The 27,765-nt window shown below is 40.9% G+C and overlaps 1 protein-coding gene across 2 annotated transcripts in view; it reads right to left on the minus strand.

Annotated features, from left to right (window-relative positions):
* LOC125456439 (E-selectin-like) overlaps positions 1–27,349 on the minus strand; it is an 85,679-nt gene extending 58,330 nt beyond the window's left edge. For both annotated transcript variants that reach the window (XM_059647820.1, XM_059647819.1), the window contains exon 1: positions 27,255–27,349. In XM_059647820.1, coding sequence (XP_059503803.1) covers positions 27,255–27,272 — 18 coding nt within the window. In that variant the 5' untranslated portion in view covers positions 27,273–27,349. The remainder of the gene's footprint in view (positions 1–27,254) is intronic.
* Between the last annotated feature and the right edge of the window lie 416 nt (positions 27,350–27,765).

Consider the following 27,765-nt stretch of genomic DNA (forward strand, 5'->3'; position numbering starts at 1 on the left):
CCATTAGCAGAAAAATCAACGCTATCAACTGTTGTTATATTTAAGGACCCCTTAATGAATACTTTGATAGTGTCGAGGCAATCACCTAATTCAACCTCTGGAAACTTCCAATCATTGGCCTTTATGACAAAATGGTCTAATGATTTTTGTGGTAACTTTTGCCTATAGGGCATTAATTCTAAGCAATGAATTCTAAAGTTCACTCTTAAATCTAGCTGGCCTATTAGCACTTTCCATATCTTTGTGGAATCCTTCTGGTCCACTTCAGATAAACCCAAAGTATTGAATCTGTGGAACCCGTCATTACCATCTGTTATCACACATAACTGACAAAGAAATCTTATTTTCTTCACAGATGTACTGTGGAAACATCTAGATGATTCTAATAGTTAACACAGTGGGGAATTGGAAGAACACAGCTGGCCAGGCAGCATCAGAGGAGCAGGAAAGTTGATATTTTGGGTCAGGGCCCTTCCTCGGCCTGCTGTGTTCCTCCAACTCCACACTGTGTTATCTTTGACTCCAGCATCTGCAGTTCTTGCTATCTCTTGTAGATCATTGTAATATTTTGTTTACTGCTATCCCTTGACTTCCAGGCTTTTAAACCTGATTCTTCTAGGTTATGTATTTTAAAGAAATACCAGTATGCATTATATAGTAATATTTTTCTTGTGTTATCTAAACCGAACACAAATGAGTTACATAGATTCCATTTACTAGAAAATCTCTGGGGTGTTTAAATAGCTTAAAACAATATACACAGTGCAGAATAATCCCTAGACACAGCATGTGCCTTCAGTGCTGCAGTGCAGAAAGCCTGTGATAATGTGACTCTATCTAGGTACTTGGCTCATTTGCATTTTCATTTCCTGAAGGGTCACTCTAGAGTGAAATGTTACAACTTGACTCACTAACAATGATATCAAAAGGTTATGACACAGACCAAAATATTACTAGTATAGGCCAAGATATACATTGTCACAAATCATCACGTAGGAAAACATTGATAAGGTCCATTAGTGGGTGCAAGATTAGCCCACTTCCGGTGGAAGTGATGCAGGCATTGTGTAAAGTTCATTCTGCTTGCTCAAATTTCATGATTGTCACACATCTCAATTGATGTAAATATTCTAGGGTGCCAACATTCTCTAAGTTAGTCCGTAACTCTTAAAAGGAAGATGCATTAAAGCAAGTGATTGTAAAGGAATTTTTGAGAGGCAAGATACTATAGCAATGGAGTAATAGAGTCTGAGATAATGGGAACTGCAGATGCTGGAGATTTCAAGATAATAAAATGTGAGGCTGGATGAACACAGCAGGCCAAGCAGCATCTCAGGAGCACAAAAGCTGACGTTTCGGGCCTAGACCCTTCATCAGAGAGGGGGATGGGGGGAGGGAACTGGAATAAATAGGGAGAGAGGGGGAGGCGGACCGAAGATGGAGAGTAAAGAAGATAGGTGGAGAGAGTGTAGGTGGGGAGGTAGGGAGGGGATAGGTCAGTCCAGGGAAGACGGACAGGTCAAGGAGGTGGGATGAGGTTAGTAGGTAGCTGGGGGTGCGGCTTGGGGTGGGAGGAAGGGATGGGTGAGAGGAAGAACCGGTTAGGGAGGCAGAGACAGGTTAGACTGGTTTTGGGATGCAGTGGGTGGGGGGGAAGAGCTGGGCTGGTTGTGTGGTGCAGTGGGGGGGGGGGATGAACTGGGCTGGTTTAGGGATGCAGTAGGGGAAGGGGAGATTTTGAAACTGGTGAAGTCCACATTGATACCATATGGCTGCAGGGTTCCCAGGCGGAATATGAGTTGCTGTTCCTGCAACCTTCGGGTGGCATCATTGTGGCAGTGCAGGAGGCCCATGATGGACATGTCATCAAGAGAATGGGAGGGGGAGTGGAAATGGTTTGCGACTGGGAGGTGCAGTTGTTTGTTGCGAACTGAGCGGAGGTGTTCTGCAAAGCGGTCCCCAAGCCTCCGCTTGGTTTCCCCAATGTAGAGGAAGCCGCACCGGGTACAGTGGATGCAGTATACCACATTGGCAGATGTGCAGGTGAACCTCTGCTTAATGTGGAATGTCATCTTGGGGCATGGGATGGGGGTGAGGGAGGAGGTGTGGGGACAAGTGTAGCATTTCCTGCGGTTGCAGGGGAAGGTGCCGGGTGTGGTGGGGTTGGAGGGCAGTGTGGAGCGAACAAGGGAGTCACGGAGAGAGAGTGGTCTCTCCGGAAAGCAGACAGGGGAGGGGATGGAAAAATGTCTTGGGTGGTGGGGTCGGATTGTAAATGGCGGAAGTGTCGGAGGATAATGCGTTGTATCCGGAGGTTGGTAGGGTGGTGTGTGAGAACGAGGGGGATCCTCTTGGGGCGGTTGTGGCGGGGGCGGGGTGTGAGGGATGTGTCGTGGGAAATGCAGGAGACGCGGTCAAGGGCATTCTCGATCACCGTGGGGGGAAAGTTGCGGTCCTTAAAGAACTTGGACATCTGGGATGTGCGGGAGTGGAATGTCTTATCGTGGGAGCAGATGCGGCGGAGGCGGAGGAATTGGGAATAGGGGATGGAATTTTTGCAGGAGGGTGGGTGGGAGGAGGTGTATTCTAGGTAGCTGTGGGAGTCGGTGGGCTTGAAATGGACATCAGTTACAAGCTGGTTGCCTGAGATGGAGACTGAGAGGTCCAGGAAGGTGAGGGATGTGCTGGAGATGGCCCAGGTGAACTGAAGGTTGGGGTGGAAGGTGTTGGTGTCTCCTAGGTTTTAAAGGAGGGCTCCTAGATTTTAAGATGGAGAGCTGGAAGTCTTAGTACTGGAGGTATAAAAAGGAGAGAGAAATAGAGATTATCATTCTACATCTATACAGGAAACCCCCCCAAACATATACTAGAGACAGTAGAAACAAGTAGCCAAAGAGATTTGTTATGATCTCAGCTGATGTCCATTATCTTCTCTATATGCTACCCCATCAATCTCTTCATCTGAGTCCTCCAGGCTCTGGTTTGGACCTTGCTAGCACACGTGCGACGCTGGTCTGGTGACTTGCCACGTGCAGATCTTAACCAATATTACATTCTAAAGTGTATGCCTTGCCACAGTTGAAGCTAGCAAGTGTCAAATCATGTAAAGGTTCTTCTTTCTCAAAGGTGTGATCTTTTGCTGGACCTTCATTCTCAGGAACCAACGGCTGACCAGACAGTCATTTTTAGCAATCCAAAAGCACAAGTTTATAGTCAGAAGTCACACAACAGCAGGTTGCAGACCAGTAGGTGTATTTGAAATCACAAGCTTTTAAACACTTCACCAAACGAAGGAGCAGTGCTCCGAAAGTTTGTAATTTCACATAAACATGTTGGACTATAAATTGGTGTTGTGTAGCTTCTGACTTTGTCCACTCCAGTCCAACACCAGCACTTCCACACCATGGCTACCACAGGTTCATGATGGGAGGATAGGAATGATAGATTTGAGATGGGAAGAAAGCAAGATGCTTGTGGTTACACCGCCTTCACCTTCACAAATTGCACGATAAGAGTGAAGTTGCCAAAACCTCACTGATGTTTGTATCAATAATGCCAAGCACTAGCCCTTCAAAGGGCTATGAACATGCAACGTTCCCTTGCCCCTTGCCGCTTCTTTGCTCTTCACTTCTTGTTCTGCAAAAGTAGAGGAAACAACGTTTATTATAGATCACAAAGCATGGAGCTGGAGGAACGCAGCAAGCCAGGCAGCATCAGATTAACAGGAAACCTGACATTTTGGATTCTACTTCTACTGTGTTCCTCCAGCTCCGCACTTTGTTATCTCTGACTCCAGCATCTACAGTTCTTGCTATCTCATTGAAAGACAGGTCTGAAAAAAAAGCAAGCTAGACAACTATGTAGCATTTTATTCTGGTCTGGATCAATAATGAAGCCCTCTCTCTCAGAATACAGGTCCTCATGGGTTCCCAGATGGCAGATGTGGTGACAGACAGTGTACTAAGAGGTGTTGGTGATATCAATAGCTCCATCCTGGTGTAGAAATTGAGGCTATAGTGACTTTGACAGCAGGTGATACAATTCTATGATCACCTCCTTGCTGAAACTCTCTCGGACACTGGCTGAGGTGCAGAGAAGACAGTGCTCCCTGAGGACACTTGGGGAGGGGTAGGGGTGTTGTATTGGTGAAATTTCCTGCTTAAAGCTCTTTTTCCTTTCCTCCCTACTCTCTGCTGCCTCTGTCAAACTCCCTAACATGCACAGTCTAAGGAGACCTGCAATTTTGACCCCAGTGATTGCAGCAAGCATTGCACTCAGAGTCCATTTAAAACTGCACTGCTCCTTTCAGACTTCCAGGACACTGCCTTCTGATTTAAAAAAAACTTTTATTAACTTCTCCAACAACATGCTACTTCCAGTAGTTCCAGAGCAGCAAGCACATAGTCAAAAACATCTGTGAACTGAATGGTGACAACTTTAAACAGCACTGCGGGAATTGGCTGTCATAAGCTGAATGTACATTCATTTGCATATGCTTAAGAGAAGGTGTTATTTGGACTGGTGAAATCTACAATAGGTGGTTAGATAAGCAGTCAGTGTTAAACTCTGACCAATGTCCAAAGCTGCCTGTTCTGCATATTCCAGCATACGCATGGGCAGCCATGCTGTCAACCTTCAAATCATGGTTCATCAGAAGGAACCATACCAGAAGTTCTTGGGGAATGATCCCTCAGTATTTTATCATTGTTGGGCTTCCATAGCACCATCCATTCAGCATTACAAAGCCCAACATTGTGGCTAAGTCTGTTTTCACAGGAGGAACAGACAATTATTCATTGCTAGCTGGGTGTAAGAGAGGAGTCATAACATCATGTGGTCAATATACCAGGTGTATTTCTTCCTGCTATACAACTGATCTATTTTAAGAATGACCACATTTTCCTGCAATGGTGGATGTGAACATCTGAAATAGAATAAAGAAATTCAACCATTCTTTTCTAAACTGTGTCACTGTAGATGCATCCAGAAGCACCATTGGATGGCAATATTCCCAATCACATATCCCTAATAAATCCAAGAATCCAAGCTCCCTGTGTTCTACTTTTTATAGGAGGATAAATATTCATAATGTTACGATAGAGTGACTGCCTCCAATCCAGCATGTGTGTGTCTACTTCTCTCTGCAGGTACTCACCACAAGTTCTATCTCCAAATTGCTCCTGATATCAATTATTTTTCTTCAGTTAACTTTTCTTGAATAAAGTCTGTTTTCTCTTGAATGTTAAAATTCAATAACTGGCAAAGATTTTTTTTCTTTCACTAATGGTGAATAGCAATTTTCAAATCAATGATTAAAACATAATGTAATATGAACTTTGCCTCAGATTGTTCTTGTAACACTAGCATTATGCTCTGTTGATAAATAAGATTTTTACGGATCAGAACTCGCTTAGTGCTTTAGTGAATAGTTTTTGAAAGCTTGGGGTAGGTAAACAGTGGAGTGGGAAGTGGCCATAGATACTTGGTGCCCTATTAAGACTCTCAGAAACCCTATTATTTTATAACATCCTGCTCTTCGTGAGCATTTCATAACAACTTATAAAGAAAGCAATTACATGAGTCTTGCTGTGAGTTCATCTATATGCTTTCTTCTCCATATGTTCCAGACATATGTGATTAAGATGTCTGATGTTGGCTCCAAAGGATATTATATGAAAATAATTTGGGGAGAAGAAACTAATTCCTGGCAGAGAATTGACACAAAAAAAACCTGTCTCTAATTTTACATAAATAATATACGGCAGTCAGCGAACACTTTCTACATGATTCAACTGGCAAGTATTCTTAGACTGCATAGTGATCTGCCACCTCATAAATCTGAAAATTAAAAGCTCATTTTCAGGGTGTTAAATGTGGGTAGGGTCCATTAATATCATTGTAAGGTGTAATTTTTCAAATATAAAAGCACATGTTCTAATTTGTCTCATCAGCAATCAACATCCTCTGTAGCTTTGCTCAGAGAATAGTTCCATTCGCATCTTCCTCATCTGCTCTGTATTGCTTATTATGAGAAGTATGCCATCCTTCGTTGCGCAGACCTATGGGTCTGAATCAATTGTGTTTCATTTCTTTCTGTCATGACACTGTTCCTTGGAACACAATATTTTCTACACATAATTTACAATTATAAAGCAAGTATAGTAATGGCATTGCATTGTACACCCGCATGTGGCAAGATTTTAGGATTATGTTCTATGTTACTCAATACTACGTCAATGCTGATGAAATTGCTGTTACTGCCCTTGCACTTCCCTTCTGAATTTAAGCTGCAAACATGAACTGAATATTTGCAATTTAGTGATTAACTTTTGACCTGCTGTATTGGCACATACACTGCGTTGTTAAACATAAGGCTCTGTCGTAATCATTAACAACAGCTGTGCAGTATTTTTGAAAATAAATTCATTTTATTTTATTCATTTTATTCCCAACAGGCATATCTTTTAGATGATACTCATAAATCAAGCTGCAAGAAACAAACATTTGTTTAAACTAATCCACCAGCAAGAAAACTGCTGAGATGAGTTCAAATCCAGCCAGCTTTGTTCCTCAGGCTTAAATAAATAATAATCATATTAAACTATTTCAATGTTAATCAGTTAGTGTTTGTTCAGAATTGCACTAAAATTTGATTTTCTCTCAAATTTTTTCATGCTGACAGGTAGTATCTGTGGCCAGGTCCCTGACTCTACAGTGCAAACTTTATGAAATATATCAGTGGATTGAATCAGTTAATATGTAACAGTAGCAATAATTACTGCACTTCACAGGTTGCAAGAGAAAAAAGGATCAGATGAATGCTATTTGTACCCAACAGTGGGATAACTCTACATTGTCAAATTATATATTTCAGATTATACTGTAGTGTACCTTGCAGATGCTGAGTTTTGTTTAAAAAGTGATAAAGCCAATGAGCAATTGTATGGATCAAGATATGGAATTACCCTGTGTGTGCCTGATGAAGGCATCTAAATCAACATGCAAAATTTGTGCTCCCTTGTATGCAGCTCACCATAAATCATACTGCTATGTGGTTATAGGTTAGCAGACTGCTCAACTTTGCTCAGCGCCAATATAAGTTAGCCTGCATTTCTTAAAACTGACCACTTAAAAAGCAGGTGCATTCTAGATGCAGGAAATGCTAGCGTGAATGGACAGCATCTGAGAAAGAAGCTTGCACAATGGAACAATAGAGCAGAGATGGATTTCCTAGGTTCTAAGGTGCAGCTAAGAAGTGGATAATGCAAGAGATCGAAAAGAAGAGGGACATTTGTGCAAAGAGCTAGAAGGTCTCAGAAAGGAAATTGAAGAAAGTGGGAACGGAGAACATTGCCACAAGTCTGGCCCAGGGACCTGGATATAGTCCGTGAGTCTGTAAGAGTTCACACAGGCAGTCAAGGTCTGTCAAAACATCTTCAAATGCAATCTTTCAGCAGCCAACCCACAAACCTCACACACCGCTTAATGTACCCCACCCCTATCACTCAGCAATAATCTCTTACAATCAGGGCTTGTGCCTAACATTTGTATGCACCACTTCAAGCTTAAAGATTTATCTACTATAAGCCTCATACCTACAGCGCACAGATTTCATAAGCTTTCAGTTACGCTGCTCTGTTGGAAACATTACCAAAACAGATGCTGCTTGGCCTGCTGTGTTCATCCAGCTCCACACTTTGTTATCTTGGATTCTCCAGCATCTGCAGTTCCCATTATCTCTGTTCACAACACACTCACTGATAGTTTCCCCACTTCCTTGCAGAAGTTGACAACAGCATCACAAACTGGCAGAGGCCAAGCACAGCTTGTGTATGTTGTTGGCATAATTATTGCATCTGCTTCTTCAAATGTTATCAAGCTGTTCAGAAAGGTTAGGTTCTGTGTTCTTCATTTCTCAAATCCCATTTTACCCTTTGCCAACATTTAGGACGGTTTTCAGTCAGAGGATGATCTAGTCATGTGCCTGTTGTTTTCCACTCACCTGACTCACTCCCCTCAGTCCAATCCTCTCCTTGTACATTTATCTTTAGACAATAACCAAGAATTTCCATCTGTCCAGCCCATGGCACCTGGAAGAGAAAGCCTAAAGGAAGAGGTGGAGTTAGCAGTGTAATCGACTGGCATTCCCTAGGCCCAGGTAAGTGTTGTGGGGATATAGGTTCAAATCCTACTATGGCAGCTGATGGAAGCTGAACTCAATTCATAAATCTGAAATAAAAAAGCCAGTTCCAATAATAGTGGCCATAAAAGCCATCATTGATTGTCATAAAAACCCATTTGGCTTACTAATGTCGTTTAAGGAAATAAAATGTGATATCTTTACTTGGTCTGGCCTATGTGTGACTTCAGTCCCACAGCAATGTGGTTGACTCTTCACTGCCTTCTGAAGTGGCCTAGAAAATGACTCATTTCCAGGACAATTAGTGATGGGCAACAGATGTTGACCTTGCTAGTAATGCCTAAATCTTGAGAAAGAATTTAAAAAGTGATATTAATTTTTTTAAGTTGAAGCATCAAAATAAGGGTGCCTCAACTCAAGTCCAAATGAAAAGCACCCTTGCATTTATATAACATTTATTGTGACCTTGGGACATGCTAAAGCACTTTACAGTTAATTATGTACTGTTGGAATGAGCTGGCTGACTTTCAATGGAGAGACTGCAGAAAGCCTTGCTGGTCTTTGATCTGCACTGAGCTGGGTAAAAGGCAACATTGAGGTCACTTGCAGAGTGCTGCTGGTGGTAGCAGCAGGAATGTGGTCATTCTGTGACGGATAAGCAGATTTATACAGCTTAGATTTGTACGGTACAGTGATTGCCTGAGCTGCACATCCACTAGTGTTTCTTGAGATGGGGAGGAATTTCTTCCTTCAAAAGGTTGTAAATCTTTACAATTCTCTTCTCCAGTACGTTATGGATCTACCTCATCGACTACATTTAAGGCTGGGAGTAGATGGAATCAAGGGATATGGGATGTGGGTGGGAAAGTGGAGCTGAAATTGAGGATCAGCCATGATCACATTGAGTGGTGAAATAACCCTAATGGGTCGTATGGCCTACTCCTTCTCCAATTTTGTTCTGGTGTTTCATTTGTGTTAGAGTCAGAAATGGATAATGTGGAGATAGAAAATCTAGGCTTTTTGATGCATCGTTCATGTACAACATGTACACCATTGCATTAAACCTGAACTCACAACTAGTGAGGGAAATGGAATCAGATCTAGAGTGTCAAGTTTTTGCTGAGAAGCTTCAGTAATAGTGAAGTTAATTTGAAAGAGGTCCCTGTCTACCCATGAGTAAGCAGTCAGATAGCACAATTGCTAGTTGCGAAAAGTACAGAGGACAAACATGGGATGATTGAAAGGAGCACCTTTGAACACCATAAAGATGTCATGGATGGACAAGAAGGACTGTGGATCACAATCTCATTTACATTAAATATCATATGTGTCTTTCATTAAAGCAGTGACAGGGCTCCAAGAGGAATGGAAAAAGTTAAGAAGGGCTCATTGGCGAGACCTGCATGAAACAATGTGGCAATATTAAGAATCTTCTGAATCAATGGAATTTTAAATTTGGCTCTATTTTGTATGACGGTTGTATTGTCTACAATCAGGCTCTCAGCTCATAGTTTTAATATATCAGCCTGTCTTCCACTGTTTAGAAAGTTAATGTGTGAAGCAGTTGAGTAAGTGGATAGTTGTAACTGGTTTTTTGACTTGCTCAAAATTGTCAGTAATCAGAAATTATAACAGGGCTTTTGTTCTGTGGACGAAAGTATCCATGAGTGGATAAAAGTATACAAAAGTATCCATCTTGCTGTGTGAGAACTTTAAAACCTTACCAACATCACAAAAAATGCACTCATAAGTGTATCTCAAAAGTAAGACGCGATGAGACTCATCTTTTGAGATATTATGTCACAAGAGATCTTGCACAGAAATTGGTAATTAGTTGAAATAGTACTTGTCAGGAGCCAATCAACTATCTGGCTGAAAAAATTAGCTATAAATATTTTACCTCCCAGTGTTCTCATAACGAATGAGGAAACAATAAAGCAGCAAAATTCATGATTGAGAAACTGATCACAAGCAGCATTTTGCATCAAATATTTCAGTATTTCACATGTACCATAGCAAAGAATGGCCAAGAAGTTTATGTGCTTTTTACTATGTACTCTAACCACATATCTTCCAAATAGATTTTTTAAAATTGCACTTTCTCCACATTTGGCAAAAACTTTACTTCCCATTTCTTTGAAATTGCGCAGAACTTTTACTTTTGCGACATATCCTGTGTGGTGCAATGACAAAAATAAAACTCTAAACAGATGATCAGCATTTACAAATTGGATTGTGCTGCCACAAAGAAAAAGGAAAGGTATTGGTTCAAATGGGAACGTTTACTTTAGAAAATAAACAGCTTAGAGTTACCACCTAACAGGAAGAGGATAATTCAGCCAATGCAGTCTGAGGCCACACTTGCTCATTACAGTGGGCAACCCATGAAATTGGAAAGGCAGAACCAGGTGCCAGGAGCACAAGTCATTAGAGCGCTATCATTTGCACTACCATCAGACGCTTTCATTATTTTAAATTATAACTACAAATAGCATGCAAATGTATCATTATCCCCTCATTTCATGCAATCTCATAACTTCATGCTGGCCAACCGTTTAAAACATACATTGCTAGGACTAGTCAAGAAATGTTATTTCTGAGGTATGGCAGACTGTCTATTGCTATCTAAAGTTCTTCTTGCGAACTTTGGCTGTAACTGCCCTAGCAATATTAATTATTACGCACACTTAATTTTGCTTTTTGAGTTAATAATTCATTAAAAGTAAATTTTTCCACATTATTAAAGCATTTCTAGAAGAGTACATATCAACCCTCATTCCAGGGGTTACCCATTCTCACTTATGTGGGGACAATGACAACATTCCAGAGATGGCCTGTGGCACAGTGATAATATCCCTACCTCACAGCCAGAAGGGCTGGGTTCAATCCCACCTGCATCAGTGGTATGCAATAACATCTCTCAACAGGTTGATTAGAAAACATTGCCAAAATTCCAGAAGTGCTTTGTGTCATACAAACGGTCTGGCAACATAGAAGTGATGGAACAGTTAAATGAGGTGGTGGAAAGGAGGAACATGTTAAGTCTCAAAGTATGAATGTGCCTACTTGGTGCACTGAGCCTGCTTCTTCAAGCTTCATCTCACTCTACCATTTTGTCAATCAAGAGAAAACTCCGAAATCAGTTGGTCCTGATCTACAAAGGCCAGTAAGCGAATCTTCAGAATATACCTGCTGATTAAAATAGTTAACTCTTTCACAATTTACTCCCCAACCCCAGAAACACAGTGATAAACAAGTTGCATTATTTACACCAGTATCTGCGTATAATTATTTGAGTATAACTGGTAAATCATTTATTTCCTAATTCCGAGTCTTCAGCGTACAGAATAGCTGGCAGCACCTCTCTATAAATCATAATTTTATTTAGTGCGAAGTTCATTACATAAGTTCTAGTTTTTATATATTAGCTGAAATATGATTTAGAAACTGTAATGATGCAACAAGATTACAAGCAATGTCCCCTTCTCGAAGCCACACTGGAAAAGAGCAGGAAAAAAATTGCAACAGTGTATAACTATGATCAATCCAATTTCCTGTGGAACCTTTTCTTGGTAATTGTTATGATTTGAGACTAAGGATTCTAAGTTATTTTTGACAGGATGACAATAAGAGTAGCTACACAAGTTTCCTAGGACGAATGCCAGGGTGGCCTTCCTTTCTCATGAACAAAGGAAAGCTTGCCAAGTGGGTGACTTTTATGATTTCCTCCTGAGGTTTGCACAATGGAAGATGCTGGTGACATCAAAAAATGACTGTGCAGTGTACACACCAAAGGTAGAGATTCTAAGAGCTTTCCAAATTTAGTTTTGGAGATGTGTGACTTAGAGTTAGTTTAGCTATTCCATTACAGCCTTAAAACTGATATCTACTTGGCAGTGCGGAAAATTCCTTATATATGCCCTGTCAAGACAAGCAGGACAATCCAGACAATTAGCTACAAATCAGTCAACCCTTAACCTATAGAACAGTATTAGATAGTATCCTCAACTGCATTCTTAAGTGGCACTAACACTCCAATAACCTGTTCACAGCTTCTAAGTTTGGTTGCTGCCAGGACCACTTGACTTCAGACGTTATCATAAGCTTGGTTCAAACATCATCACAGCAGCTTAATTACAGAGATAAGGGACGATATTTTGACTTCCCAGCAATCTGAGACCCGGAAAGATTGAGAATCCAGAAATAAATGAAGATCCTCCATCGGGGCCTTTTTTTTTTAAAAACTCAGCGACTCTGTCGCTAGATTATTTCCAGGTTTCTTGACCAGCCAAAATGGGCAAACATGACAATTAGCCACAACTTGATTGCAAGGCAGAAGTAACACTGATTATCAAATCTGATGGATTCTGCAGTTGAGAGCAGAATGGAAGAACTGGCAAAATGGATTCCAGACTTTCAAAAGCTGCACCTCATCCTACTGATGCCTTAGACCATAAGACCATAAGATGTAGGAGTGGAAGTAAGGCCATTCAGCCCATCAAGTCCACTCCACCATTTAAATCATGGCTGATGGGCATTTCAACTCCACTTACCCGCACTGTCCCTGTAGCCCTTGATTCCTTGCAAGATCAAGAATCTATCGATCTTGCCTTGAAGGCATCTAACATCCCAGCCTCCACTGCACTCCGTGGCAATGAATTCCACAAGCCCACCACTCTCTGGCTGAAGAAATGTCGTCTCATTTCAGTTTTAAATTTACCCCCTCTAATTCTAAGTCCGTGCCCACGGGTCCTAGTCTCCCCCCCTAACGGAAACAACTTCCCAGCGTCCACCCTTTCTAAGCCATACATTATCTTGTAAATTTCTATTAGATCTCCCCTCAACCTTCCAAGCTCTAATGAATACAATCCCAGGATCCTTAGCCGTTCATCATACATTAAACCTAACATTCCAGGGATCGTCCGTGTGAATCTCCGCTGGACACGCTCCAGGGCCAGTATGTCCTTCCTGCGGTGTGGGGCCCAAAATTGGACACAGTATTCTAAATGGGGCCTAACTAGAGCTTTATAAAGTCTCAGAAGCACATCACTGCTTTTATATTCCAACCGTCTTGAGATAAACGACAACATTACATTCATTTTCTTAACCATAGACTCTACCTGCAAGTTAACTTTTAGAGAATCCTGGACCAACACTCCCAGATCCCTTTGTACTTCTGCTTTACAAATTTTCTCACTGTTTAGAAAATAGTCCATGCCTGTATTCTTTTTTCCAAAGTGCAAAACCTCGCATTTGCTCACGTTGAATTTCATCAGCCATTTCCTGGACCACTGTCCTAAACTGTCTAAATCTTTCTGCAGCTTCCCCACCTCCTCAGTACTACCTGCCTGTCCACCTAACTTCGTATCATCAGCAAACTTCACCAGAATGCCCCCAGTCCCTTCATCCAGATCATTAATGTATAAGGTGAGCAGCTGCGGTCCCAACACTGAACCCTGCAGGACACCACTCGTCACTGGTTGCCATTCCGAAAAAGAGCCTTTTATCCCAACTCTCTGCCTTCTGTCAGACAGCCAATCCTCAATCCAAGCCAGTAGCTCACCTCGAACACCATGGGCCCTCACCTTGCTCAGCAGCCTCTAGATAATGTCTAGTGGGTTTCCCTGGTCTAACATACTTGTTACCTTTTCAAAGAATTCTAACAGATTTGTCAGGCACGACCTCCCCTCACTAAACCCATGCTGACTTGTTTTAATCCGACCCTGCACTTCCAGGAATTTAGAAATCTCATCCTTAACAATGGATTCTAGAATTTTACCAACAACCGAGGTTAGGCTAATGGGCCTATAATTTTCCATCTTTTGCCTTGATCCTTTCTTAAACAAGGGGGTTACAACAGCAAATTTCCAATCATCTGGGACTTTCCCAGACTCCAGTGACTTTTGAAAGATCACAACCAAAGCCTCTGCTATTTCCTCAGCTACATCCCTCGGAACTCTAGGGTGTAGCCAATCGGGGCCAGGAGATTTAACAATTTTTAGCCCTTTTAGCTTTTCTAGCACTTTCTCTTTTGTAATGCCTACCATACTCATCTCTGCCCCCTGACTCTCCCTAATTGTTGGCACACTACTCATGTCTTCCACTGTGAAGACTGACGCAAAGTACTTATTAAGTTCTTCAGCTAGTTCCTTATCTCCCGTCACTAGCCTTCCAGCGTCAATTTGGAGTGGCCCAATGTGTACTTTTGTCTTTTGTTTGTTTCTTATGTATTGAAAGAAGCTTTTACTATCATTTCTAATATTACTAGCTAGCCTACCTTCATATTTGATCCTCTCCTTCCTTATTGCTCTCTTTGTTATCCTCTGTTTGTTTTTGTAGCCTTCCCAATCTTCTGATTTCCCAGTGCTCTTGGCCACTTTATAGGCTGTCTCTTTTTCTTTGATACATTTCCTGACTTCCTTTGTCAGCCATGGCTGTCTAATCCCACCCCAGATAAACTTTCTTTTCTTTGGGATGAAACTCTGTACTGTGTCCTCAATTACATCCAGAAACTCCTGTCATTGTTGCTCCACTGTCTTCCCCGCTAGGCTCTGCTTCCAGTTGATTTTCGTCAATTCCTCTCTCATGCCCCTGTATTTAACTGTAACACCATTACATCCGATTTTGCCTTCTCTCTTTCAAACTGCAGACTGAACTCTACCATATTATGGATAATAAAATGTGAGGCTGGATGAACACAGCAGGCCAAACAGCATCTCAGGAGCACAAAAGCTGACGTTTCAGGCCTAGACCCTTCATCAGAGAGGGGGATGGGGTGAGAGTTCTGGAATAAATAGGGAGAGAGGGGGAGGCGGACCGAAGATGGAGAGTAAAGAAGACAGGTGGAGAGAGTATAGGTGGGGAAGACGGACTGGTCAAGGAGGTGGGATGAGGTTAGTAGGTAGATGGGGGTGCGGCTTGGGGTGGGAGGAAGGGATGGGTGAGAGGAAGAACCGGCTAGGGAGGCAGAGACAGGTTGGACTGGTTTTGGGATGCAGTGGGTGGGGGGGGAAGAGCTGGGCTGGTTGTGTGGTGCAGTGGGGGGAGGGGATGAACTGGGCTGGTTTAGGGATGCAGTAGGGGAAGGGGAGATTTTGAAACTGGTGAAGTCCACATTGATACCATTAGGCTGCAGGGTTCCCAGGCAGAATATGAGTTGCTGTTCCTGCAACCTTCGGGTGGCATCATTGTGGCAGTGCAGGAGGCCCATGATGGACATGTCATCTAGAGAATGGGAGGGGGAGTGGAAATGGTTTGCGACTGGGAGGTGCAGTTGTTTGTTGCGAACTGAGTGGAGGTGTTCTGCAAAGTGGTCTCCAAGCCTCCCTCCTCTACCATATTATGATCGCTGCCTCCTAAGTGTTCCCTTACTTTAAGATCTTTTATAAAATCAGGCTCATTACAGAGTACTAAGTCCAGAATAACCTGCTCCCTTGTGGGCTCCATCACAAGCTGTTCCAAAAAGCCATCCTGCAAACATTCCATGAATTCCCTTTCTTTGGATCCACCGGCAACATTATTCACCCAGTCCACCTGCATATTGATGTCCCCCATGATCGCTGATCTCTCGAAGGCAATGATGGAGGCTATGGGTTCTACAAGGAGATACCATTCCCTGCAGATGGAATGAGCAAGCCAAGATGCAATGGCCCTGATTGAGGAATGTGGTGCCACGATCATGGAATCAGTGCTGAAAATGGTTCAATGATCTTATTCAAGCAAGGAGGATGAGTACAACAACACGTTCACATACATCCTAATTACAGATCACCTCAAGCTCCTCACTCCCCCTTCCCAAGCCTACTGTAGCATATTACTCCTTGTATCAACTCAGCGCCCAGGTGCCCCCATTGATTCCCGCTCTTGCATTTTCTCACATTCTCATCTGTTCATTCAATACTGACACTCATCTACCTCCTTATGCGATACCATAGTCACTATCAACAATGGTCTCCATCCATCAGTTCAACGCCTGCTGTTAATCTTACATACCCATTGCATCTGAGCATTTGTCAAGAGAAGCTGCTGGGCATCAGTAGAATCTCAATGGCCTTGGCTATTGCAGATGGGGTCCTCCCATCTGGTGGACACAGAATTATATATCAGATATCCATGTGCATACAACACTCACTCAAGCTGACCCAATGAAGGCAGTATGTGAAACGCAATCATGTGCCTTCACGGCTCTCACTTTTATCTTTAATCTCTCGCAGGGCTTTCAAGAATCCCATTAGATGTGGTTCAGCAGGATGTAGACACAATGGTGAAACGGCAGGGACGAGAAGACCTAGTTGGGGTATGAATGGATGAGCACTGTTGGGGAATGTGGTCAGTAAGCATTTTCAGTGGGTGGGTGTCAGAACTTCCGGGGATTGTGTGAGTACTGTCATTTGGGAAAGGGCTTAAACACTGTCAGGGCTGTATATTTTAGCACCTTGGATCATTTATGCCACTCACCTGAGGTCCTCAATCCTCTTGATGCACTGTTTCCAGGTTGAAAGACCACACTCCTGCCGTTGACATCCTCAAACCTCCCATCCCTTTCTCTCTCGTTGACAGATTTTGTTTGTTGTCCCTAGAACTCCAGTCCCTCAGATCACCAGATAAAAGTGAGCAACATGGGATTAGGCTTGTAGGAAAAAAAAATTAGTTTAGAAAATCGAGGTACAGGGCAAGACATTGACTCGTTCAAATCCATTTTGTAATAATGTTAAAATTGGAACCATTGTATAGTTTGAATGGAACTAAGAATTAACAAATGGTACAGAGAATGGTGAGAGTATTTACAAATCATTATGATGTGTCAGGCAGACGATAAATCAGGAAATTAGGCTTGCATGTAACAAGAATAATACTATAATCATGAGAGACTGAAATCTTCATATAGACTGGACAAACAAAATGTATACTAATCGCTTGTAGAAACAGTCCATGAAATGCATTCAAGACGATCTTCTCGATCAATATATCAAATACCCTAATAGGAAACTGGTTATTTTAGGTCCAATATTTCATCACACTCCTGACTTGTGTCTTGTAGATCGTGTAGATGATGATTATTAAGAGCTTCCATCTCACTGAGGAGAGTTGGGGTCAATCTATAACCAATAACCTGCTCATACTCACAAAAAACAAAAACAACGAGTGATACAGCACAGGAATAGGCCCTTCAGCTGACCAAGCCTGCACCACCACATTTTGCCCTTCCACTCTAACACTGTTTCAATTATGGGATGCATATCCCTCTATTCCCTTCCTGTTCATGTATTCGTCCAGTTGCCTCTTGAAAGCTGCTATTGTGTTTGCTTCCAGCACTTCCTCCGGCAATGCGTTCCTGGCACTCACCACCCTTTCTGTGAAAAACTTGCCTCGCACATCTCTTTTAAACTTCGCCCCTTGCCAAAGTCCTCTGATATATCCTCCCTCTGTACAGCGGCGAGATACACCTTTATCAGTAATGAAACTCCTCCTACCGCTTTTACCTCCCCTTCTATCACACCTGAAACATCTAAATCCTGGGACATTCAATTGCCAGCCAGAGTTGCAGATGCAATCTTCAACATTCTAAAACTATTGTATATTTCATAAAACAATGCACAAATTGCTAACAAAAAAATTAATTCATCATATTTCCTAATGCTAATAGATCCTTTCAAAAGTTCCAGGATCTGTATCAAGTTCAAAATCCACATCTTTGCTAAAAGCTATGCAATTCTTTCTTGGGCTATTCCATACTTCCTTCCCAAGTTTCATTGGAATCCACCCATTACCTTTTGATTTGTATTGTTTTTGCACAAACAGAAAATCAGATGATTAGATGAACAGAGTCAAAACATCACCTCTGTTCACCATCAGAGGCAAAGGTCTTTACATCATATTCTAATCACTAGGTTCCAGGAGATGCCAGATATGAATAATTATAATGATCAAACAATAAATTGCTCATCAGGCATTAATTAAGTCTTGGCTTGGTTTGGTTAATAAAGTAAAACACATGACATGTTATGAAGGAGATATTAAAACAAACTAACTGATTTCTGTGTTCAAGCAATTTGCAGCCTCACAGAAGACTAACTGCAAGGCAGTTTTCCAACACTGTATACACACAAGTCCTTAAATGTGAACTTTTTTGAAAACAAGGTATACATACAACACTTACTAACTGCTGTTAATCTTAATTCCCTTTTATTATTAGCAACTAACAAAGATCCTGTCATTCATTCTCCTTCATAGGTTGTCTCAAATGCTATTTTTAAAAATAACCTACATAATTTCAGTAAGTTCCTACTCAGAGGTAAATGTATTCATTGAACATCCCAAGCAATGTTGGAACGACCAAACTGCCGCCAGTGGTCACAATTGAGAAGCTAACATTCTAACAAGGTTATGCTACCAGAAGATAGTGATGCTGTACAAGTCAGATTCCAGAATGAAATCTGTCTGAATAGGTCTTTGTTATGAAGCAGATGTCGGCCCCTCTAATAACTAAGATTGGAACATTCAGAGAAACTCATCTCACCTCACAATCTGTTAAAGGAAGTATGAGAAGTAATTTAACAGTGTGAACTTGTTGGGCCGAAGGGCCTGTTTCCACACTGTCGGGAATCTAATCTAATCTAATCAAAATAACCTGCCTCTCACCTCCCAGTCTGTTATAAAGGGGAGAGTAAATGAAATGCATTCCTGACAGTCGCTCTATAATCCACAAGTAACAATTTATTTATCCAACTCTAACAGTGAACAAATGAACAAAACTAATAACAAACTGAACAAGTCCCCCCTTTACTACTAACTATGCCCGAATAAAACAAAACTCTAATGGTATGCGTTTCCAATAAATACAATTTCCACTTATATAAACCAAATTATTGAAAACCTTAAAACTTAGTGTCTCAAACTAATAGCCAGAAATGACATCCAGAATGTTTGGTGCCATCTCTGCTGTTCTTCAGTCAGGGACACCTTTCTCTGTCAAATTCTTATGTCAGGAATATTAGCTAGAAGAGCTGCTGTACATTTAGTCAAATGATGGTTTTCTGAGAGCTGAGATAATTTTGTGAGAGCTAGTAATTTTCTGTTTAGGGCTGCTGGTGACTAACTCTAACAGATGGCATTTGCTCTCACACAGATTTTCAAATGGCCTTTTTTTTTGGTACCCTTTATGACCTATTAATTTCTTACACAAGGATTGGTCCCAGGTTGTCAAAACCATCAATTTCAATTTAATTGTTTTTTAGTCTCTAAGAACCTGGTTTAAATTAATTGGCTAATCTTCAAACTGGTTGCCTTAATAACAAACCAAACTACTGGCTGGGTTGCTAATCACACAGTCTTTTGATTCAATGTTTCAACTTCAGGAGCTTTAAGTGTACCTGCACATTTCTTTTTCTCCCAGCCTAGGAAAAATGCATCATTTTTTCAAGGGACCACACACTATTCCTCCCCACACCCCCCAGCATTTTACAAACATCAAATTCTAATATCTTGCCTTCCAATTCACAAGTAGTCTACCCAAATTTGCAATAGTTTTTAATTTTTAAAAATGTTATTTAAAATGTTAAGTCATTTACTGAAACATAGTCACAAAGGGCTACAGAGTTTTTTCAAAAGACAGAATGGAAATTTACCAGATGAAAGATGGAAATAAAGAAACCCAAATTAAGTTCTCTAGACATAGAACACAATTTTTAAAACCTTTAACAATCCAACTAAGCAATGCTTAAAACTATTTCCCAACACCATCACATGACAGCGATTCAAATGCTGAGAAAAAAACAACTCCATATCAAAACTTTAAGGTCTACTTAGTTGATTTCCACCCTGCCACCCACCCCGGCTTCCGTGGAGTATTCTTACAGGAATAAATACACGACTAGGAGCTTAGATCGGTTCGCATTTAATAACCCACATATTTGTAACCAAACACTCACGGCTTAGAAGTTAAATTTTTCTGCTGAGGTAACTCTTACCTTAATTTCTCTGAAAAGAAACCCTTTCTGGGAGAGGGTTTACACTTGCTTCTGACCTGAGTGAGGTCTCCTCATGTTTATTCCACCAGTCAGGAACCACACCAGTATAAACACTTTTTGAAGAATACTTCAAGGGTTCCCTGCTGTCTGACACATTGTGAAATAGATCACTGTTGTGAAGGGACTATCTGGCCTAGTTATTTTAAAAGTAACTAACACTCATATGCCACTATTTTGACATCTGAACACTAAAAAAAGTATTTACCCATATAGGTATAAATGACATATTTTACATCACAACAGTTGAATGGGCTATTATAGGAGCAACACATGTGACTCATTTATATTGTCCATGGAATATTTCTTTTAATTACTTTCATGATGATGCTGTGGCTTTAAAATGTGCATTTTGTCCTGGTTTCTCTTGAGGCAAAGAGTGAACAGGGATAGCAGGCAGCCTGTGGTAAGGTAGACAGATTGTGAGGCCTTGGGGTGCTTTCTTCAAAGTTGGAGCAATAGAAGCAACCTGGATGGATCTGGCCAGCTCTTGCAGACCAGGATTTCTAATTTTTGTTTTAGCTTTTGGATTCAACAGGAGCTGGAGTTTTGAAAAAGCAGAAGATATTTTATCCCCTCTCTCAGTTACAGCTAGATGCCGGGGTTACGGGCGTTGCATGTGAGAAAATCCAATTTCTGAATTTATCTTTTTGTCAAGGCATTTATTCACAGGATGTTACTACATGTGGGATGGATCTGAATGGGATGCTCTGAGGTTTGGTGTGGATTTGTTGGGCTGAAGGGCCTGTTTCCACACTGTGGGGATTCTATGATCTATATGCTTACTGTAACCATTATTCTAAGATTTCCAATAGAATTAAGTTATTCTGAGTTCCCATTATCTCTCATACAAGGGTAAGGATGAATTTGGTTAAGTGGATGAGGGTGTTGGTCGAGGGGGACTGGTTGGGCCTGTGGTAGAGGAAGAAGCGGATGGCTTTAAGGCCAGACGTGTGTATATAGAAAGACAGCATATACAGATCAGATACTCAATTACACTAGTAACCACCCCAACGCCCACAAACAGATCCACATCAGGACGCTATGTAAATGAGCCACAACACATTGCAGCAACCCGGACAAATGTAAAACAGAACAGGAGTACTTACGTGGAGTCTTCAAAAGAAATGGATACACAAAAAGCACAGTCCGCTGTTACCTCCAAGACAGACCACAACAGGAAGACACAACACGACCAGGCTCACTAATCACCCTACTGTATATCAACGACATTTCGGAGATGACCACAAGACTACTCAGACCCCTATGTATCAGGGTAGCCACAAGCCAACAACTGCGCTGACGGCTACTGATGAACATAAAGGATCCCAAACCCAAAACCAACAAAACCAGTGTAATATACAAAATACCATGCAAGGATTGTGAGAAACACTACATGGGCCAAACCAGAAGAAAACTGACAATATAGATACACAAACACCAACTAGCCACCAGGAGACACAACCAATTCTCACTAGTCTCACTGCACATGGACAGTGAGGGATATGTAATCGACTGGGAGAACACATCATAATTGCACAAGCCAAACAGAAACACATATCGGAATCCTGGGTGGTACAACAGGAACTCCATCAACAAACACATTGACTTAGACCCTGTGCACAAAAAACTGAGAAGCAGAATCGGAAGTGGTACTAAACACCGTAGCAAACTGAGGAATATAAATAACAACCAGGACAGAACACCGACGCTTCACCAGAGGCGCACTGACGATGTTACCTAGTAGGGTGACGAAACATTTGCAACCAAACTCAGTGGCTTGGCGAGCATGTTTACATTCTCATCCACAACCTGAGCTGCAAATCTTCTCAAACTTTAAAGTGCTTTACAGCCAACGAAATACTTCTTAGTGTAGACATTTATGTAATGTAGAAAACATTCCAGAATCTCCATCTTTAAATTCTGAAATTGTGGTCAAATTAAAGACATAATGATGCTGAATGCTGACAGTATGCCATCAAAACCCCTACAAATTCTGGGCTAATGATATTTAATTTGTAAAGTTATGTCCAGCAAACGTTAACTCAATTTTTTCTAACTGGTGACCAAGGTTGTGGACTGGGAGATGTCTACGGAAATTATTTACATGGATTTCCAGAAGGCATTTGATAAAATCTTTCAAGAGACTGTTAGCTAAAGCTCAAGAGGGGTATATTATTGACAAGATTCAGAAATTTGCAAAGAAATACAAGGTGTGGAATACAAATAATAATTTAATGATTAGTTTGGTGTCGTGTGTATTTTGCAGCGAATAATACAGTAAAATACAGTGAAAAGTTTCAACTGTTGCCACAATCCAGCGCCATTTTGAATAGTTTAAGAATTAGAAAAGTATAGCTGAAAGAGAGTACACCTTCGTTCCAACACCTCCGTCTTGAGTCCTGAGTCGGCTCACCAATGACGCCTGCACTGCCACCTCTCCTCCACTTCCTCATCACTGCCTGCCCTGGATTCACCAACAATGAGATGCCATTTTACAGGCGCCACCTTTTTGCCACTGGGCTCACCTTGATGACGACATAGTCGATGCTCCTCGGCCACCGCCTCGCCACCATCTGCACCGGGCCCACCAACAAAGTCGCCACACATACAGGCACCATCGTTCCGCTCAGGGCCAGCAAGAACTGCAGATGCTGCAGCCTGAGATGACACAGCGGGCCAGGCAGCATCAGAGGGACAGGAAAGCTGGCGTTTCAGATCGGGACCCTTCTTCAGGAAATCCTGAAAATTTTTTGAAAAGGGTCCCGACCCCCCGAAACGTCAGCTTCCCTGCTCCTCTTGATGCTGCCTGGCCTGCGGTGTTCATCCAGCTCCACGCTGTGTTATCACCATCTTTTCGCTGGTGGGCCCACCTCGCTGACCACCCCCACTGGTGTAGCAGCCACCGATAACAACGCGTGGTCCTGGGCTGGACCCACGCTCTCCCCTCTGCTGATAAAAAGTAAGATGAAAAGAAAATGCAGAGAAACAAAAGGTAAGAAAGATAGAGAAAGGGGCAGATGAGGCCACAGTAGAGGGGACCAAACTCTGCCTATCCAGATTCTTTGATCCCCAGAATATAACTAACTGGTGTCCTGAAATATGAGTATCAAGCTCTCAACTATTTACCGTATTAATTAATGGCATAGACAATGAAATAGGAAACCATACAGCTAAGTTTGCAAATGTCACCAAGTGGCATTCTTGGCATTGTCAATAGAAGCATAAAACCATGAAGAAATTTTGATACATTAAGTCAATAGATAAAACTGTGTAAATGGATTTCAATGAGGGCATAAAGGAGATTATCCACATTGTACCTAAAAAATATCTGAACAGGCAAGCTTGAAATGGAAATGCAAATATACTTAGGGGTTCAGTTGCACAGATAACTAAAGAGATAAGACCAATTTCAGAAAATAATCAGAAAGCTAATGGAAAGTCAGTATTCTTTTTTACAGGGTAACGTACAATGGAGTACAAGTCATACTACAGATAAATAAAGCTTGAGTTAGACATCACTTGGAGTACTGTGAGCAATACACTATAGGCAGGATAAATTAGACCAGAAAGAATGCAGTTTAGATTTACCAAAATGAGAGCTGAAACTGGTTTTGACTCTGTGGAGTTAAAATTTTAAATTTAAAAATTGTAGATGGGAACCAGGATGTCAAAAAAATCACAACAGTTTCCTAGCATAAAGTCTACAAAGATTTTTAAGGATGATAAACCATGTGGCATAATGTTTGTGTCACTTGACAACTACTACAGAACCAAAGCTCTTCACTTCTTGCTCTGACTTTTGTTCATCCCAATCCCTTTACCTCATCATTGCTGCCACACATTCAGTCATCTGCACCCTGCCCTTTGAAATTTCTTCCCCAAATTCTCAGTCTCCGCTTCCCTTAATGCAATCTTTAAAATGTATCTCTTTGGCCAAGATTTTGGTTGCCAGATCTAATTTCTCCTCCATCAGTTTGATGTCAGCATTTGTCTAACTAAACCACTGTACGCTGCCTTCGGACTTGAAATGAACATTTTCCTTTTTCCCCATCTTGTCTCATTTCATTGGTTTTCTCATATTCACTTGAGTACGTTTATCTTCTGGGGATTTGATCCTTTCTAAAATTAATGCATTGGAAGAATGAAAATTCCTGGATGGTATGCAAAACTAACTGACCATTGGTCACTGAACATCTGGGAAATATTAAGTCACTCAAACTACCTAAATTAATCAATATTCATCAAAGTACAGTGTGGAAAATGTCAGAACAGATGTTAATAGAGTGAAATAAAGACTTAACAAGAAATTAAAAAGTTACCGATGCAGTGATACTAGAGGTTAGGCAAGTGCTAAAGGACAGTACAACTTGCAAGAAATTCATTGCAGAAGTGGGTGAATGCAAACTGCCAAATGACAAAACAGGTCAGTTAGCTCAGCTCATTAGAACCTGGCGCAAATAATGCCAACGTCATGGGTCCAATCGCCCTCCTGGCAAAGTCTGCTAGATTCTAGGCACAACCTCAACGCTAGGGTGGCACAGTGATTAGCACTGCAGCCTCACAGCACCAGCAACTCGGGTCAATTCCACCCTTGGGCGACTGTCTGTATGGAGTTTGCACATTCTCTCCATGTCTGTGTGGGTTTCCTCCGGGTGCTCCAGTTTCCTCCTACAGTCTAATGATGTACAGGTTAGGTGGATTGGCCACGCTAAATTGCCCGTAGTGTTCAGGGATGTGTAGAGTAGGTCGGTTAGAAGGGGATGGGTCTGGGTGGGATGCTCTGAGGCTTGGTGTGGGCTTGTTGGACTGAATGGACTGTTTCCACACTGTAGGGATTCTATGATGATCAATGCTAAAGAACACTAATGCTGCAAGCTTTCAACCAAAAATTTGTACAACTCCACCCTAACCCTGCCCCAATAGTTGACTTCAGCAGTACAGCCACACTGCATTCAAGTTAAAGGATCAACTGAACAATAGGTGTGATGGTTATTACAAGCCTGAACATAAGGAGTACTCCATTCATTCCATCATTCCTGCTCCTCCCTCAATTAGAGACTGGTTCATTCATACCTCAGCTCCATTTACTAACTTAATTCATGGAAGATCAAGATGTAGAATAGTTTGGGGGATCTATGAAATAGCAGTGAACAGCAAACAATGATAACATTGGTAAGTTCACACCAAATAGTACAGATAATGCAGGGCATAGCTTAAATCCAGAAATTAGTGAGGAAAGTAGCAAGGGTAGTATAGTAATCATAGGGAATTTTCAATCACAAAACTATTCAGTCAACCTGATTGGCATTAACGCTGTAAAGGATGAATTCCTGCAATTGTATATTTCAGTGTTTGTTAATGTTTTTCTTGGTGTGATCACATTTTAATGCGCTGGACAATAAAAGCTGCTTGTGGAATTAAGCTGTGTGAAAACTAACTGCTGCATTGAATAATTGCATAATTGAATGTTGTGAAAAGTCACAAGATAAATACAATAATTTGTCTTTAATTTATGTTGTAAGAAGCTGTACACCATAAAGCTTCTTAGGGATGGCCATTGGACACAAATTCTATTAATTAGAGTACATTCCCTTTATCAAAAGCAGAATTTTCTGGAGAAACTCATCAGGTCTGGCAGCATCTGTGGAGAGAAAGTGGAGTCAATATTTCAAGTCCAGTGACCTTTCTTCAAAACTGTTCTGATGAAGTGCCACTGGACTCAAAACGTTAAGTTTGTTTTCTCTCCACAGATGCTGACAGACCTGCTGAGTTTCTCCAGCAATTTCTGTTTTTGTTTCAAATTTCTAGCTTCCGCAGAATTTTGTTTTATATTCCCTTTATCCCTACTCTCTCACTCTTCTTCTTCTTCATTTGTATTCATTATCAACCCACTTCACAAGATTCCCAAATCCACATTTGGAGATTCATTTAGACAACATCCCTATTCATTTTGGCAACACCCATAGATATTCCCCATCTCACCATATTAATGCCAAAAAAAATACTGAGATACAGAAGTGAAAATTTGAGTTGCTTGTGTCTCAGCTAATTGGAGTTTAGGAGAATGAAAGATTATTTTGTTGAAACATGTAAAATTCTAAGATTGCCATTCATTGCGAAAGTTGGCTGAAGGACACAATCAGATCAGCTATAATCTCATTTAAAGATGGGGCAAGCTTAGTAGCTGAATCACCTACTCCCCTGTTCCTATTTCCAATAATATTGCTGAATTATCTTATCATGTCTGAAATTCATTCTGATCCTTTTTAATCAGTACAAAATGTCCAAAAACTCTTTCATTCTGCCCTGATGAAAGAGTTCAGTAACTTCACAACAACTTACGTTAAAAAGGTCAGGTCTGTAAATTCCTAAGTTTCACCCTCCCTCTTCTTTGTAATGAGCTAATTAGTTATTGTTTTTATTAAATGTGTAAACATAAATTAAAAGCATGCCACGTTGGCATATAAACTTCTCTTTACAGAAATGGTAATAAATAAACTTTTAAATCTGCATGAATTTTTTAAATGTAAATCACAATGCTTTAAAGTAATAAATCTCAAAATCCTTTGTATAATAAAATAGGAAACTAACAAATCAAATTGATGATCAGAAACTTTGATTTTAAAATTACTCTACAACACACCAGGCCCATTTTGGTGTTTTAAGTTTGTGCTATGTAGGCAGGTGGTGTTATACCTGAAGTCATAAAAATCTCAAAATGAAACCTAATTATAATAGCTTAGATATGTGTGTGTGTGTGTGTGTGTGTGTGTGTGTGTGTGTGTGTGTGTGTGTGTGTGTGTGTGTGTGTGTGGAACGCACTTCTTCTGCTAGCATTACCTTGTATGATAAAGGTTCATAATCTATTGTTACTTGGGAATGTGTGTTCTAAAGTAGAGTTAAATGAGTTTTTATTTTTGAGTTCTGTGAAAGCCACTTGCATTATTTTTTTTCCAACAAATCACAAGATTTAAGATAAATTACTAAACAAGTTACCTGAGGTAATTGCTTCAGTGTTTACCAAACTGAATTTTTACAATTTTTACAGAGAATGGCAGATGAAGTGGCCAGAATAGTTTCCTTACCACTGACGTCAGATTCATTGTTCTGTAATTCCTGGTGTGTCTCTACTGTCCTTCTTCAGTTATGTTAAGTGTCCTCCAGTACTCTGGAACCTCCTCTATGGCAAAGGAAATTGAAAATTGACAATTGTAAAAAGGCCAAAATAATGTTCTGTTCAGAAAATTTACTATTTAGTAGTATCACAATAGTCAGAGTAACCAGAAAAAAGACTCTGCGTTTTCTCCATGGTGTTCAGTTAGAGAAGTCAATGAGTTAGCCTTTGTTTCTCCAGTAGAATGGAGAAAATCATATCTGGTGAACGTGCAGAAAGTCGCTGAAATGCTTAAAAAGTAAAGTCAGGAGTGGTACTTCATTGCAGTTGAGAGTCTATAAAGGATATTGCTGGGAAAAGGATTGAATCTTTCTTTTTGCTGTTAATAACAAGATCCTTGAGTTTTTTTCAGCTTTTACATATCATAAACTTTGATTTTATTTTTCATCAAAATTACATTACCGGTCTCTTGTGAATCATCC

This window comes from Stegostoma tigrinum, chromosome 8 (genome assembly GCF_030684315.1).
Source record: "Stegostoma tigrinum isolate sSteTig4 chromosome 8, sSteTig4.hap1, whole genome shotgun sequence".
In the NCBI taxonomy this organism is placed as follows: domain Eukaryota; kingdom Metazoa; phylum Chordata; class Chondrichthyes; order Orectolobiformes; family Stegostomatidae; genus Stegostoma; species Stegostoma tigrinum.